Source organism: Ornithorhynchus anatinus, chromosome 7 (assembly GCF_004115215.2).
Source record: "Ornithorhynchus anatinus isolate Pmale09 chromosome 7, mOrnAna1.pri.v4, whole genome shotgun sequence".
NCBI classification, from domain to species: Eukaryota; Metazoa; Chordata; class Mammalia; order Monotremata; family Ornithorhynchidae; genus Ornithorhynchus; species Ornithorhynchus anatinus.
This window is the reverse complement of record NC_041734.1, coordinates 61263155-61279549: the sequence shown is the minus strand read 5'-3', so window position 1 is coordinate 61279549 and position 16395 is coordinate 61263155. Positions and strand designations below refer to the sequence as shown.

Below are 16395 nucleotides of genomic sequence, written 5' to 3'. Positions count from 1 at the left end.
AATCAGGTCCCTGCCCCACGCGGGGCTCATGCTCTCATCCCCATTTTCCAGATGAGGTAACACGATTGCTCGCTGTGGGCAGGGAAGATGTCTACTGACTCTGCTATATCATACTCTCCCCGGCACTTAGTACAGTACTCTGCACATAGTAAGCACCCAATAAGTACTACTGATTGAGTAATTGAGTGAGGGGTGGTGAGACTGAAGAAACTCAGGGAGTCAGCAAGAAGGGGTAATAATAATAATAATAACTGTGGTATTTGATAAGTGCTATTTGATAAGTGCTTACTGTGTGTCAAGCACTGGGGTGGGTACAAGCAAATCAGGTTGGTCACAGTCTTTGCTCTGCACACAGTAAATGCTCAATCAATACAATTGAATGTATGAATGAATATGGGGCTCACAGCCTCAATCCCCATTTTAAAGATTCATTCATTCATTCAATAGTATTTATTGAGCGCTTACTATGTACTAAGCGCTTGGAATGTACAAATCGGCAACAGAGACAGTCCCCTTTGACGGGCTTACAGTCTAATCGGGTGAGACGGGCAGACAAGAACAATGGCAATAAATAGAGTCGAGAGGAAGAACATCTCATAAAAACAATGGCAAATAAATAGAATCAGGGCGATGTACATCTCAATAAACAAAATAAATAGGGTGATGAAGATATATACAGTTGAACGGACGAATACAGTGCTGAGGGGGTGGGACAGGAGAGGGGGAGGAGGAGAGGGAAAGGGGGGAGAAGAGGGTTTAGCTGCGGAGAGGTGAAGGGGGGGTAGAGGGAGCAGAGGGAAAAAGGTGAGGTAACAGGCACAGAGAGGTGAAGTGACCTGCCCAAGGTCACGCAGCAGATACGGGGCCGAGCTGGCATTAGAACCCAGCTTCTTCGGACTCCCAGGCCCGTGCTCTATCACTAAGCCACGCTGCCTCAAGGCCCTCTCCTCCAGGAAGCCCTCCCTGTCGGAGCTCACTTCCCCTCCAATCTACCTGTGGGATCTGGGCCCCAGTCCTCACCCTCACATCATTCCCGTCATTCCTGGATTTGTGCTCATGTTGACCGGGGGGCTCAGCTGCTCTTGTGCGTCTTTGCCTCCCCCGATTAGACTATGGCTCCCTTCGGACTGGAACCTGTGTTGGTCTTGGAGTGCCCCATTTAAATTAGGAACCTTTTGATAGCCCTGTAATTGCCCCACCACTTATCCCTTTGCCGACAGTAAGGGCTTACTAGGCGTGGACAATATCCCGAGGGCAGAGTAGAGTGCTGAGAGGTCAGTTTCTAAATATTTGCTGCGTGACTGGACCTCCACTTTCTAAACCCTTACTCTCCCAGAGAGGGAATGGGGGCGGTTGGAACCCCGGACCCCATCCAGCCTTCTGGGCCCCCCCACGGCATAGAGGATGGGCTTTGGAGGGACCCAGAGAGCAGGAGCGTGGCACAGTGGATAGAGCACCGACCTGCTGGTTAGAAAGTGGTGGGTTCTAATCCCGGCTCCGCCACGTGTCTGCTGTTTGACCTTAGGCAAGTCACTTCACTTCCCTGAGCCTCAGTTACCTCACCTGTCAAATGGGGATTAAGTCCGTGAGCCTCATGTGCTCCCCTTTTCCTCTGCTTCTCCTTCCCTCCCCATCGCCCCGACTCCCTCCCTTTGCTCTACCCCCTCACCGCCCCACAGCACTTGTGTATATATGTACATATTTATTATCCTATTTACTTTATTAATGATAGATGTGTATATATATATATATATATCTCTAATTCTATTTATTTATATTGATGCTATTGATGCCTGTCTACTTCTTTTGTTGTCTGTCTCCCCACTTCTGGACCGTGTGCCCGTTAAGTAGGGATCATCTCTATTTGTTGCCGAATTGCACTTCCCAAGCACTTAGTACAGTGCTCTGCACACAGTAAGCACTCAATAAATACGATTGAATAAATGATGAATGAATAGGGACTGTGTCGAACCTGATTTGCTTGTATCCACCCCAGCGCTTAGTACAGTTCCTGATACAGAGTAAATGCTTAACAAATACCACAGTTATTATTATTATTATTATTATTATTACTACCCCTTCTTGCAGACTCCTTGGGTTTCTCCAGTCTCACCACCCCCGACCCAATCAATCAATCAGTAGTATTTATTGAGTGCTTACTGTGTGCAGAGCACTATGCTAAATGCTTGAGAGAGTACAGTATAGCAGTTTTGGTAGACTCATTCCCCATCCACAATGAGCTTACAGCCAATCAATCAATCAGTTATATTTATTGAGTGTTTATTAAGTGCAAAGCACCTTACTAAGCGCTTGGGAGAGTCCAGTACAACAGATTTAGCAGACACATTCCCTGACTTGAGCGAGTTTACAGTCAAGAGGGGGAGACAGACATTAATATGAATAAATAAGTAATTTATAATTTATAATTTAAGGATATGTACATAAATGCTGTGGGATTGGAGGGTGGGGAGAATATCAAGTGTCCAAAGGTCACAGACTGAAGTGCACAGAAACAGAAGACACAGAGGGAGAGCGAGCTGGAGAAAAGAAGGTGTTAACTGGGGAAGGCCTCTTGGAAGAGATGTGACTCTAATCATTCGGTCTAGAGGGGGAGACAGTAATATAAAAAAAATTGTGGATATAATAAGTAAATTACGGATATGTAATATCTGTACCCCTCTTCTTCTGCCCTCCCCCGCCGTCTCCCCTCTCCGCCAAACCAGATCATCCAGCGGATCACTTGGGTCAGCCCTCCGGCCATCACCCCGGAGTGGAAGCGGAAGGTGGCCCAGGACGCCATTGAGAGCCTCAGCGCCTCCAAGCTGGCCAAGAGCATCTGCAGCCAGTTCCGAACCCGGCTCAACAGCTCGCACGAGGCATTTGCCGCCTCTCTGCGGCAGGTGAGGAGGCGGGGAGGAGGTCTCGGCTCGGGACGGGGCCGGGTGGCCACCGGGCTAGGACCAGCAGGGGCTCTTGGCCCTCCCTATTCTTCCTTTCTCGTCCTCCTTGCTTCCCACTCTTGTCGTCGTCGTCTTCCTCCGAGGGTTTTCTTTCCCACCTCTAGCCGTTCAGAGCCTCTCGCTCAGTCAATCGTATTGATTAAGCGCTTACTGTGTGCAGAGCACTGGAGTAAGCACTTGGGAGAGGACAATATAACAATAACCAGACCCGTTCCCTGCCCACAAGGAGCTTACTGTGTAGAGGACCTTGTGAGATAAGGTGGGGGCTGGGCCCAGGCTCCCATTTCAGAAGGGAAAACCGAGGCTCAGAGAGGGACGGGGTCTTACCCAAAGGAACAAGCACACATGGGGACACGCCCAGAGAAGGGAACCAGGAGTCCTGGTTTCTAAGCCCAAGCTGCCTCTTCCTGTGACCGCCCGGCTCTACCGCCGATTGACTTATCGGTGTGGGGGAGGGCACCGGAATGTAAGCGGAGTGGGTCCTTTGAGCCCTCTAACCGTTGCGTTTATCCAGTTGGAAGCCGGTCACTCGGGCAGGCTGGAGAAGACCGAGGATCTGTGGCTCAAGGTGCGCAAAGATCACGCCCCCCGGCTGGCTCGTCTTTCCCTGGAGAGCCGCTCCCTGCAGGACGTCTTGCTTCATCGTAAGTCACCATCGGGTGGCTTTGGGGAGGGCGGTTGGTCTCAGCTGAGTGGGAGTCCCGGGAGCGCGGGGTGCTCGGAGACTCGAGAATAATAATTACGGTGTTCGTTAAGCGCTTACTATGTGCCAGGCGCTGTACAAAGCGCTGGGGTGGGTACAAGCAAATCAGGTTGGACATTCATTCATTCAATCGTATTAATTGAGCGCTCACTGTGTGCAGAGCACTGTAGTAAGCGTTTACGCAGTCCCTGTCGCATGTGGGGCTCTCAGCCTCACTCCCCATTTGACAGATGAGGTAACTGAGACCCAGAGGAGTGAAGTGACTTGCCCGAGGTCCCACAGAAGACAAGCGGTGGAGCCGGGATTAGAACCCATGACCTTCTGACTCCCAAGCCCGTGCTCTATCCTCTAGGCCTTGTGTTGCCCGATAACTCCCTTCTGAGCCCCTACTTTGACCCAGCTACCTTCCCGATCAAAGGAAGCGGTGTGTCAAGCACTGTTCTAAATGTTGGGGTAGATACGTGTTTATCAGGTTGGACACAGCTCCTGTCCCCCATGGGGCTCACAGTCTAAGCAGGAGTAGGAGGGAGAAGGATTTTATCCCCATTTTACAGTTGAGGAAACTGAGCTACGGTGAAGTTAATAGAGTCGCCCAAGATCACACAGCAAGGAATCGGCAGAGCCGGGATTAGAACTCAGGTCCCCCGATTCCCAGGCCCGTGCTCTTTCCACTAGACCACCCTGTTTCCTTGGACTTAGTTTCACACTGGCGGTGTTTCTCGGAGCGAAGCCAGACCGCCAGCAAGGGCGGGATCCCAGGGAACCCTGCCCCTCTCCCATCCCATCCTCCTCACACCCCTCCCTTTCCTCGATCCCTGGCAGGAAAACCCAAGCTGGGCCGGGAGCTGGGCCGAGGGCAGTATGGTGTGGTCTACCTTTGTGACAGCTGGGGTGGCCATTTCCCCTGCGCCCTCAAGTCAGTCGTCCCCCCGGACGAGAAGCACTGGAACGACCTGGCGCTGGAGTTTCACTATATGAGGTACGTCTGCTTCCACGCCGTCGAGAGAGGACTCCGCCTCGGTCAACGCGGTCAGTCGTCTCCCAGCTGGGCCAGCCCTCTCTGGAGGGAATGGAGCAACGTCCGGCCTTGAGAAGGACGAGTAGGCAGAGAGGGACGGAGGATGTTGCAGAAGGTCCGCTTAGGTTTTCACTTGCAGAATCCATTCGCGGTCAAAGTGTCTACAAGTCAATTCTGATTATGTGCCATATTGCCATAACCCAGCAGACCCCCTTCTAGACCGTAATTTCATTATGCACAGGGAACATGCCTGGTAATTCTGTCGTACTCATCCAAATGCTTAGAGTAATGCTCTGAACGTAGGAAGTGCTCAATAAGTACTATTGATTGACGATAACTGTGGTATTTGTTAAGCGCTTCCTATGTGTCAAGCACTGTACTAACCGCTGTGGTAGATTTGAGAGATCACAGCACGCCAGGTGGAAGCAGCCTTGGTTTATGTTGTCCCCTTCTGGGTTCCTGAGTTGGCCTGGATTTGACTCCTTCCCTCTGGGAATGGGGAAGCCACAAAGGGGCTCAGCAGATTAGTCCAGTGGTAATAATAATAATAATAATGATGATGATGATGATGGTATTTGTTAAGTGTTTACTATGTATCAAGCACTCTTCTAAGCACTGGAGTGGATACAAGCTAATCAGTGAGCCAACATGGGGCTCACAGTCTTAATTCCCATTTTATAGATGAGGTAACTGAGGTACAGAGAAGTGAAGTGGCTTTCCCAACGTCCCAAAGCAGACACGTAGTGGAGGCGGGTTTAGAACCCAGGTCCTTCCGACTCCCAAGCCCCTACTCTAGCCACTGGTGTTCTTACCTTAATTCCAGGATCCCTGGAAGAGGGAAGATAATTGGAGAGCTCAGAGAAGGTCTGTCCTACAGCTCAAGTGTCCTTCCCACAATACCCGTGCCTCTCTTCTGCCACCAGGTCTCTGCCGAAGCACGAGCGGCTGGTGGATCTCCACGGCTCTGTCATCGACTACGGCTACGGGGGAGGCTCCAGCATCGCTGTCCTGCTCATCATGGAGCGGTTGCACCGGGACCTTTACACGGGGCTGAAGGTGAGATAGTCTACAAGCTCCTTGTGGGCAGGGATCACGTCTGTCGTATCGTATATTTCCCAAGGGTGTAGTACAGCGCTCCAGAGTGCTCAATAAATGCCGTTGATCGAGAGAGAGTTTGAGAGCCAGCGAGCGAACGACAGACAAAAACAAACAGGTGCAAGGGATGAGGAAGAAATGGGAAAAATCCAGAAGCAATTCCGAGTTTCAGAACTCAGAAAGGAAGAAGGCCCCTCTCCGAGGATGGGGTGGGGGGGGAGAGAGAAAGAGAGACAGAAACAGATAGATGAAGACATACAGGTGTATGGGATGAGGAAGAGTTAGGAAAAATCCAGAAACAATTCTGAGTTTCAGAGCTCAGAAAGAAAGAAGTCCCCTCTCCAAGGATGGGGACAAGGGGGGGCAGAGAGAGAGAACACTCACTCACTCTACCTGCGATGTGTAAAGAGCCCAGGGCCAGTTGCTGTGGAGAGAGACAGAGAAAGGAGAGGGCCCTGGATCCTGCCCTTAAGGAATTTGAAATTTAATGTAACTGGCCCATAAAACTTTGAGTTGAAATGTAGCTGAGTCCTCCTAAACTCAGAGACTCAACTTGGACAAACCTTCCCTTACACCGAGTTCACAGGTGGAGGTTCTCGCCTGGGCATTTGGTAACCATGGGGACTCCAGGACAGAGTCCTACCGGCCTTGAACAGTCCCATCCCCCCTCCCCAACCCCGGCAGCATTTCTGGTCCCGCTTCTTCCACTTCTGCATCCCACGGAGGGAACTGGCTATGGCTCGGAGGAAGGATGGGAGCCAGCGTAAAGTACCCAATCGAGCTTTCAATTTTTTTTTCTATAAAACAACCCCCGAAAAGAAACCACGGGGGTTTTCTCGGGCTTTCCATGGAGTCAGCTCCTTCCTCCGTCCAGAGCCTTTGAAGCTGAGGAGGGAAGCTGCCCTAGAACATCTGTCTCTCTCCTCTCCTGCAGGTTATTATTAGTATTAATAATAATAATAATGATAATAATACTGTGTTGACCACGTTGGGGTCTTGGGGAAGGTGAGTGGTCACTTGAGTGTTCTGATTCCCTCGCCCACTTCCCGGCTCTCTCCCTCCCTCTTCCTCAACCTCTGTCACTCTGGGAACGCACACTCCATCCTTCGGGTGGTGGTCGGGGAAAGCAAGGGACCCTAATTCCCTCTCCGGTATCGGCCCCGGACCCTGTTGTTGATGACCTCGGGCTCTACGACCCTCCAACCTGCCGAAAAGCCGTGGAGCTCGTTGTGGGCAGGGAATATGTCTGTTTATTGTTGTATTGTACTCTCCCAAGTGCTCAGTACAGTGCTCTGCGCACACTAAGTACTCAATAAATACAATTGACTGTCTGACCATTGCTGCTCTAACCATCTTGTGGACCGCCAGGTTAGGGACTAAACTGAACTGTTTTCTCCCAGGCCGGGCTGACCCTGGAGACGCGCCTGCAGGTTGCCCTCGATGTGGTGGAGGGAATCCGCTTTCTTCATAGTCAGGGACTCGTCCACCGTGACATCAAACTGAAAAATGTGCTGGTAAGAGATTTCTCTCCCCTCTCCACCGCCCCCTGACCCCTCTCTCCATCGCTCTCACTCATTAAAGAGAATTCTTGAAGTCAGGTTCCAACTTGACCGTTTTGTGGCTGAAGGGGTGGTCTCTAAGTCGCATCAGGGGGGCACAAGACTGAACCTGGGACATTAGAAATGAGGCTAGATGGGGGCAACCTTAATCAAATTAAGTACTACCACCTCATCACTGCAGCGTGGCCTAAGGGGAAAGGGCACGGGTCTGGGAATCAGAAAAGAGCAGGTTTCTAATCCGTCACGTGACCGCCATGTGGGAAGCAGCATGGCTTAGTGGAAAGAGCATGGGCCTGGGAGGCAGAGGACCTGATTTTAATCCCAGTTCTACCATTTATCTGCTCTGTGACCTTGGGCAAGTCACTTAACTTCTCCGTACCTCAGAGTTTCCTCAACTGTAAAAAGGATTAATCGGTCGTTCGGTTGTAGTTATTGATTGCAGCACTGTACTAAGCACTTGGGAGAATACAGTATAGCAGAGTTGGTAGACCTGTTCCCCGCTCCCAACGAGCTTAGAGGGGGAGACATTTTGTAATTAAATTATATTATGGATATGTACAAAAGTGCAGTGGGGCTGAAGGAGGGATGAATAAAGGGTACAAATCCCAGTTCAGGGGTGACCCAGGAAGGAGCGGGAGAAGAGGAAATGAGGGCTTTGTGAGAGAAGGCCTCCTGGACAAGATGTGCTAAATAAGGCCTTGAAAGCGGGGAGAGTGAACCGTCTGTCAGATATGAAGCGGGGCGGGAATTCCCCACCAGAGGCAGGATGTGGGCGAGGGGTCGGTGGCGAGATAGACAAAATCGAGGTACAGTGAGTAGATGGGCATTAGAGGAGTGAAGCGTATGGGCTGGGTTGTAGTAGGAAGTCAGAGAGGTAAAGCAGGAGGAGACTAGTTGAGTGCTTTCAAGTTGACGGCAAGGAGTTTATGTTTGCTTCAGAGGTGGATGGGCAACCACTGGAGGTTTTTGAGGAATGGGGGAAAGGTGGACTGAGCGGTTTTGTAGGAAGATAATCCGGGCGGCAGAGGCAAGTATGGACTAGGGTGGGGAGAGACGGGAGGCAGGGATGTCAGCAAGGAGGCTGATTCAGTAGTCAAGGCAGTATGGGAAAAGTGCTTGGATTTAACATAGTAGCAGTTCAGATGGAGAGGAAAAGGGTGGATTTTAGCGATGTTATGAAGGTACCGCTGACAGGATTTGTTGACAGACTGAATATGTGGGTTGAATGAGAGAGCTGAATCAAGCGTAAAGCCCAGATTATGGGTTTGTGAGACAAGGAGGATGGTGGTGCTATCTACAGTGATGGATAGTCAGGGAGAAGATGGGATTTGGGTGAGAAGATGAGGAGTTCTGTTTTGGATTAAATACCCAGACTTCCTCCTGCTTAGACTGTGAGCCCCATGTGGGACAAGGACTGTATCCAACCTTATTAACTTCTACCTACCCCAGTGCTTAGAACCGTGCTTGACACAATAGGAAGTGGTTAACAAATACCATAATATGACCTTGGGCAAGTCGCCTCAGTTTCCACATCTGTAAAATGGGAATTCAATACCTGTTCTCCCTCCTTCTTAGACCGTGGGCCCCAAGGGTCCTTTCTCCCACCTCGCCCACACTTCACTCCTCTAGTGCTAACCTTTTCACTGGGCCTCGATCTCGCCTCTCTCTAGTCTGACCCCTAGCCCACGTCCTGCTTCTGGCCTGAAACGCCCTCCCTCCTCAAATCCAACAGACCACTTTCCCTGCCTTCAAAGCCTTATTGAAGGCGCATCTCCTCCAAGAAGCCTTCCCAGGCTAAGCCTCTCCTTCTACGTCACCCTGACTTGCTCCCGTTTTTCTTCCCCCATCCCAGCCCCACAGCGCTTATGTCGATATCAGTAATTTATTTATTTGTATTGAAGTCTGTCTCCCCCAGCTCCAGACTGTAAGCTCATTGTGGATCGGGAATGTGTCTGTTTATTGCTGTATTGTACTCTCCCAAGCGCTTAGTACAGTAAGTGCTCAATAAGTATGATTGAATGAATGAGTGAAAAGCTCCTCGAGGACAAGGATCATGTCTAGTAATTCTACTGTGCTCTTTCAGCCACCTAGCACAGTGCTCTAAATACGGTAGGCACTCAGTACATACAACTTTGGTATAGAGAATGCAAAGCAGCATGGCCTTGTAGAAAGAGCATGGGCCTGGGAGTCAGAGGACCCGAGTTTTAATCCCAACTCTTCCAATCGCTTGCTGTGTGACCTTGGGCAGGTCACATTACTTCTCTGTGTCTCAGAGGTAACTGAGATTTGGGATTAAATCCTCCCTCCAATTTAGATCTTGAGCCCCCCGTGGGACTGGGACTGTATCCAACCTGATAAAGTTGTATCTACCCCAGCACTGAGAACAGCACTTCACTCGTAGTAAGCGTTTAACAAATACCATGCTTCTGAAATCCATTTCTGAAGTGAAACATAGTAGTAATAATAATTATGGGCCTCTGTACTTGTTTTGTTCTCTTTTGTTGTCTGTTTCCCCCCCTTCTAGATTGGGAGCCTGCTGTTGGGCAGGGATTATCTCTATTTGTTGCCAAATTGTACTTTCCAAGCACGTAGTACAGTGCTCTGCACACAGTAAGCGCTCAATAAATACGATTGAATGAATGAATAAGCACACCTGTCCCCATCCAGCTACCCTAGGGAGACTGAGAGCTGCAGTGATTTGGGCTGCTCAGAGAAGATAGAGAGCCTTAGGATCCCCCAAAATATTCTAACCACACATCTAAAAGGCTGCCAGTAGCAGGCTAATCATCCCCGGTGATCTTGGCCTAATCTTTGTGATTTATCCCTAGCCGAGGCCATCTTAGGCCAAGTCCATACTCTAGCTCAGTCCTCTCTGGGTGTGATTTGATATCCTCCTCAGCGGAGACTGACTTCTGAGGCACATCTGCCAGTATCCCTCAATGAAGGTGCCGTATCTCACTAAGAAAGCCACCTGGATAAAGTTGGAAGCAAAGTCCTTGACATTGCCTAACTGGAGACGTCAGTAGAAGTCTTGATAATAATAGCTTTGGTATTTATTAACGATGGTATTTAAGCTCTTACTATGTGCAAAGCACTGTTCTAAGCACTGGGGGGGGGATACAAAGTGATCAGGTTGTCCCATGTGGGGCTCACAGTCTTAATCCCCATTTTACAGATGAGGTAACAGGCCCAGAGACGTTAAGTGACTTGCCCAAAGTCACACAGCTGACAAGCGGCCGAGCTGGGATTAGAACCCATGACCTCTGACTCCCAAGCCCGTACTCTTTCCTCTAAGCCTCGCTGCTTCTCTGTTAAGCACTTACTATGTGCCAGGCACTGTACTAAGCACTGGGGTGGTTACAAACAAATCGGGTCTGCCACAGTCCCGGTCTCACATGGGGCTCACAGTTTTAATTCCCATTTTTCAGGTGCAGTAACTGAGGCACAGAGAAGTGAAGTGCCTTGTCCAAGGTCACAGCAGACAAGTGGCAGAGCCAGGATTAGAACCCAGGTCCTTTTGACTCCCTGGTTTTTGCTCTGTCCATTGGGACACGCGGTATAGGTTTTTCTGAGCTTTGGTCCTTCCTTAAGAATTTTTGGATGTTAGAAAGCGGAGACCAGGAACTGTTTGTCCCCAGGCTGCTCTCTGTCCCTTGCATATATCTGTCTGCGGTGGTCCTAAGGCTGGGGGAAGAGACGGAAGCCCATCCGGCTGGTCCCATAGAAATACATATTATCAATCAATCAGTCAATCAATCAATCAGTGGTGTTTATTGAGCAGTTACTGTAGGCAGACCACAGTACAAGAACTTGGGAAGGGACACTATAGCAGATTGGTAAACATGTCCCTGGCCCGCAGAGAGTTTACGGCCTAGAGAGAAGGCGGACATTAATATATATGAATTACGGATATGTACATAAGTGCCGTGAGACTGAGGGAAGGATGAGCTACTGGATGTGACCTAATGGCCAGTGACTTTCATTGGTTTGTCAGAGTCCAGCTTCTTAATATCATTTGCTGTTGTTATGCGTGTACTGTGTGCTAGGCACTGGGGTAGATCCACGCTAATCAGTTTAGACTCAATCCCTGTCCCACGCGGGACTCACAGAACAGGTTGTTTAATCCTCATTTTAAAGATGAGGAAACGGAGGCACGGAGAAGTGGCTTGCCCCAGGCCGCACAGCAGGCATGCGACGGTCCGGGATTGGAGCCCAGGTCCTCCGACGGACCCTCGGCAGCCGCCTCGCTACTTCAACCGGGAACCCGTTGGATCGTGTTAGGTGAGACGGGTAGATGAGGGGATGGTTGGTGACCGCTGAATTTCTTTGCTCCACAGCTGGACAAGCAGAACCGAGCCAAGATCACAGACCTGGGTTTCTGTAAACCAGAGGCCATGATGTCCGGCAGCATCGTGGGAACCCCGATTCACATGGCCCCAGAGCTCTTCACAGGTGCAGGAGGAGGCGGGGATGGGGAAGGGAAATTGGCAACTAAGGTCTGAGCTTTCTCCGGGGATTTCCCTCTGCGCCTCCCTCTGAGGGAATTCACTCTGCTCAGAGAGTCGGGTATTCTTGGGCTGAGTTGACCGACCACGAATCACTTGCCTAAAATTGGGTTTGGGGGAGGGGATCTGGACTTCAGGGTAAGAGAACATTCCAGAGCCAGGACTCCCGGATGTAGGCCCAGCTTGCGATATCCTTGCCCGAGTCACTCAACAGCTGAGCCCCTGGTTCTCTTAGTCACTTGAGTGATATTCCACTCTGATGGCCATTTGCTTGGCCTATGGAGGTGCTGGTGAAATAGGCCTACCTGCTTCTGAAGAACCACTTTAGTTCTGCCTCCCTGGACCTGCTTCTAGACGGGGCTCTGTCAGCTCGTTTAAAATGGCATCCAACCAAGTGACTCCTGGTTGGGGAGGGAAGACTTCTCTTTCCATACTCAAAAACGAAAAGATGAGCTGCTTGCTTGTCTCCCCTCTTTGTAGTGAAGGGAGGTGACCCGAGATAGCCAAGGGCAGGGGAGCTGATGTGTTTAACTCTCAAGTGCTCGGGACAGCGCTCTCCCCGGAGTTAAGTGCTCAATACGTACCATTGTCCCGCTGATTGGTTTGAATCAGAAGGGGTTCATTTCTTGGGATGGTTGGGTTGGGGTCATCAGCTTTGGGCTCCTGGTGGCTGGAGAGTAAGTGAGATGGGGTGGAATCACTTCTCCAGCTGTTGCCCTTCCCCCTTTCCCTGCAGGAAAGTACGATAACTCCGTGGACGTCTACGCTTTTGGGATCCTATTCTGGTATATCTGCTCCGGCTCCGTCAAGCTCCCTGAGGCGTTCGAGAGGTGTGCCAGCAAGGACCATCTCTGGAATAACGTTCGAAGAGGTATATTTGCTGCAGAGACCCCAGCCACTACCCCCATCCCCGTGCCGTCCGGCAGAGGGGCTCAAAATTGAGCTCTTTTAGAAGTTTCACTCCGGCGTCCCCATCCCCATCCTGCTGAAAGACCCTTGGTACAGTGGTGAGAAATCAGAATCTTTAAGACCCAGAGGACCTTTAAAGATTATTTGGTCCCCCTCACCACTCCTGGGGCTGCACTTCCCCATCCCAGGACAGTGGTGATTTATTCTTTTCGTGACAAAAAAATCTCCGGGAAAGTCAGTTCCACTACTGCTTTTGGTTTTTTTTTTCTTAGGGTATTTGTTAAGCGCTTATTATGTGTTAAACACTGTTGTAAGCACTGGGGTAGATACCAGTGAATCAGGTTGCACACAGCCCCTGTCCTGCATGGGGCTCACGGTCTGAGAAGGGATAAGAGTAGGACTGAGGCATGGAAAAGTTAAGCGAATTGCCCAAGGTCCAATGCAAGCATTTGGCAGAGCTGGGATTAGAACCCAGGTCCTCTGACTCCCAGGCCTGTGCTCTTACCACTAGGCCACGGCGCTTCTCCTTCTAGCATCTCCTTTATTTTGGGGATGTTCTTCTTCATGGTGAACCCCAAAATCTCTCCTGTTGCTATAGTTTATCATCTCAAGCCCCAGATGAAGCACGTGGAAGCTGAGAACCCGAGGTCTTCGGTTTCAGTGGTGAGGTTTTCCTGGCCTCCTTCCTAAGCTAACGGCCAGTGGTTCTTCCTCGTCTCCAGGTGCCCGTCCCGAGCGTCTCCCAGTGTTCGACGAGGAATGCTGGCAGCTGATGGAGGCCTGTTGGGATGGGGACCCTTCCCAGCGGCCCCTCCTGGGCATTGTCCAACCCATGCTTCAGGGCATCATGGACCGGCTGTGCACTTCCGCCTCAGAGCGATCGGGCAGGGGCCTGGACGACTCGACTTGAGAGCGTGGAGGGACCTCTCCCTTTCTCTCTCACATGCCCTTTTTTTTTTTTTCTGGTCACGGACTGATATCGATCCCCTTAAAAGCTGCGGAGGGCTCCCGAGGGAATCGTATTTTCTGGGGAACTCGGGTCCGCCCGGAGACCGCCCAGAGGAAGGGTGAGGAGCTGAACTACTGCCCCGCCCTCACCGTCCCCATGAGAAAAGATGCCCCGGGTCAAGGGGAAAAGCCAAAAAGCGGGAGAGACACCCCCCCCCACAGCCCGCAAGCCTGGGGACTGTCGGGGAACCCCTCCGCAAGCACCCCCAGCTTCCAGGAATCACAGCCAAAGCCCCCCAGTGGGATGCCACCATGCCAGGAGTTCCAAGAGCCACTTCTCTGACTTGTCCTCCCGCCGCCGCCGTCACCGCTGCAGACTAGGCAAGATCTAGGTCGGGCCGACCCTCGGAACGGCGAATTAGGGCGAGGGGATGATGGGAGAAGGCGCGGAGAGAAGCCGAAGTGACTCTGGCCCAGCTGCAGACCACAAGCCAGGCCTCTTAGGCACCTTTGGCAGGATGCTTTCTTTGGGTGGTCAGGTGGCCGCAAACCCAGCCGACACTGCCCCTCCTCACAGCAGGCTCTCGGCATGTTTACATTTCTCTAGGATGTGCGGATGCACGTTTCGCAGCGGGGAGGGGTTCCCAGTTACACAGCCCAGTGACAGAGAACACTGACGGAATAAGCTATTGGATTTTGAGTAATTACTAACCCCAAAGTCCATAACTCCTGCACGTGACATCTCCCCTTTTCCGGAATCTTGGGTGCGGGGAGGAGGTTCGATGATGCTAGATTAAAGTGGAACTTGGGACCGTCTGAAAAGGCCTGACCTACCGTAACGGTGTTTGCGGGAGAAACCCCGTCTTCCCCCAAGGGCACGTGGGGCGGGAAAAACACTCAGGAGGTCGTTAGCGGTGACCCAGTTGACCGTTATCCCGGGCCACCGAGAAGACTCTGATTCATTTTTAAAACTTAAAAAAAAAAAAATCCCGTTCCTCACGTGTGAACCGAACGCACTGACATTTTTAAACTCTGCTAGCTTTTTAACGATGCCGTTAGTCCTTTTTCGCCTTTTCTTTCTATTTTTAAGAGTCGGGAAGAACAAAAAAAGAGCAGACGGGAGAGAAAACAAGTCTGTGTAGTTGTCTGTCAGTCCGGGGGAGTCTCCCTCCCCTTCGATGGGTGAGTAGGGACAGGACGGGCTGGAATCGGGGTGATTCCAAGCGAGTGCTTGTTCCGCGGTCTCAGTCGACGGGGACGAGGGAAGGGTTCTGTTAGTGGGCTGATGTGAGGGACCCTGAACCTCTTCCCCCTTCATCTCGGCTCTCCAACCTCACCCATGTGGGTTTCTGAGCATGCGGGACATGGCGATCCCCTGGTCCCCGGTACCGTGAGGTAACTAACGGTTCTGCTCTCCGCCGCTCTCCCTGGGAGGTGTCCGCAGTGCTGGGGGCAGGGGGGCAAAGTGGATGTTGCTTTGGCGATTCTCTAATCAGCCAGGCGCTCCAAGGGCCTGGTGACCGCCCCCGGCGACCTCCAGAATGCTAACTTGCAACCAAGGCTGAGATCCAGAGCCTTTTAAGGTGGCTTATTCAGGCCAGTCGGTCTCTCGAGCGGCCCCCCGAATTGCTTTGGACAGCCACCTGCCTCAGAGCCCCCCCGTTTGTTGCACATTTGAAATAGACAGCTGGCGGCACTTCCACCCCGTTGTCTTATTGTCGAGGGGCACCCGCCCATCCGGAAAAGGATGTTGACATGTTTCCTCCGGTTAGGTCCATCGTGAAGAAATATCCCACTGCCATCTTTGTCCGTGCTCCTCCTATCATGCCAGTATTAACTAGTCTCTCTCTCGTGCATGAATTTTAGTGGGGAGAGCTTGCTACTTAATTTGAAAAGGTGAGGTTTAGCTTTTTTCTTTGGCCTATCTCTTTTTTTGGGATAGGGAGAGGGTAGGAGAAGAAGGCAGAAACAATAATTAAATCAAAAGGAAACAATCTGTTTGGAGCTTAAAGCCTAGTTTTGTATTGTTTCCTCACATAGGCATTCCCTGACTTTTTAACCCTTTTAATAGTCCTTGTGACCCAAAAATCTCTCGTTAAGTCTCAAGACTGTTCCGTGATCACAGCTCAGAGCTCCATGTGCTTTGGTAGCCAAAGCCCACAATCGTATTCACACCCACAACACTGATATTTTTAGGGGGCGGGGTGGGAGCGAGGAGAGGGAAAGGGGAGCTTGTCGACCTGATTTCTGTGGGTTTGGTCTCCCAGTAGATGTCAGTGTCCTGACCAACTTCACAGAAGTATTTCTTCGTGTGTATGTGTGCACTTCATTGAAAATAATAACACTGAGAAAAGCAAAGACTAATCTGAAAGTCCCTTGCCACGCAAAGTCCACGTTTGGGTCCTTTGGGGGATGATTTTAAATTCCTAGCAGTCTGGAATGCAGGAATGAATGTGTATAAGTGTTCCTTTCTTATAACCTCGTTAGCCGATCCTGCTGTGTCGGCTTCCTCTTTCTAGGATACTTTGAGCTCTAGAAATGTCACGAAGCCTACTGTACTGTAAAATCATTTAGAAGACACTAGATTGTTTCAGTGACATCTCCTCCTGACTCTCCAGTTGAAAGAACTCAGTGGGGTCCCCCGAAAGCTTTAGGTCCTGCCCTCCTTTGCACTGGGGTCGGGGAGGAGCGAGGGCAG

At 50.9% G+C, this 16395-nt stretch overlaps 1 protein-coding gene across 1 annotated transcript in view; it reads left to right on the top strand.

The window, feature by feature from the left end:
• DSTYK (dual serine/threonine and tyrosine protein kinase) overlaps nt 1-14983 on the top strand; it is an 80150-nt gene extending 65167 nt beyond the window's left edge. The window contains exons 6-13 of the mRNA XM_029069656.1: nt 2724-2900; nt 3475-3604; nt 4486-4642; nt 5605-5737; nt 7177-7290; nt 11673-11787; nt 12577-12711; nt 13472-14983. Of these exons, the coding sequence (XP_028925489.1) occupies nt 2724-2900; nt 3475-3604; nt 4486-4642; nt 5605-5737; nt 7177-7290; nt 11673-11787; nt 12577-12711; nt 13472-13659 (1149 nt within the window). The 3' untranslated portion in view covers nt 13660-14983. The remainder of the gene's footprint in view (nt 1-2723; nt 2901-3474; nt 3605-4485; nt 4643-5604; nt 5738-7176; nt 7291-11672; nt 11788-12576; nt 12712-13471) is intronic.
• The last annotated feature ends 1412 nt before the right edge of the window (nt 14984-16395 follow it).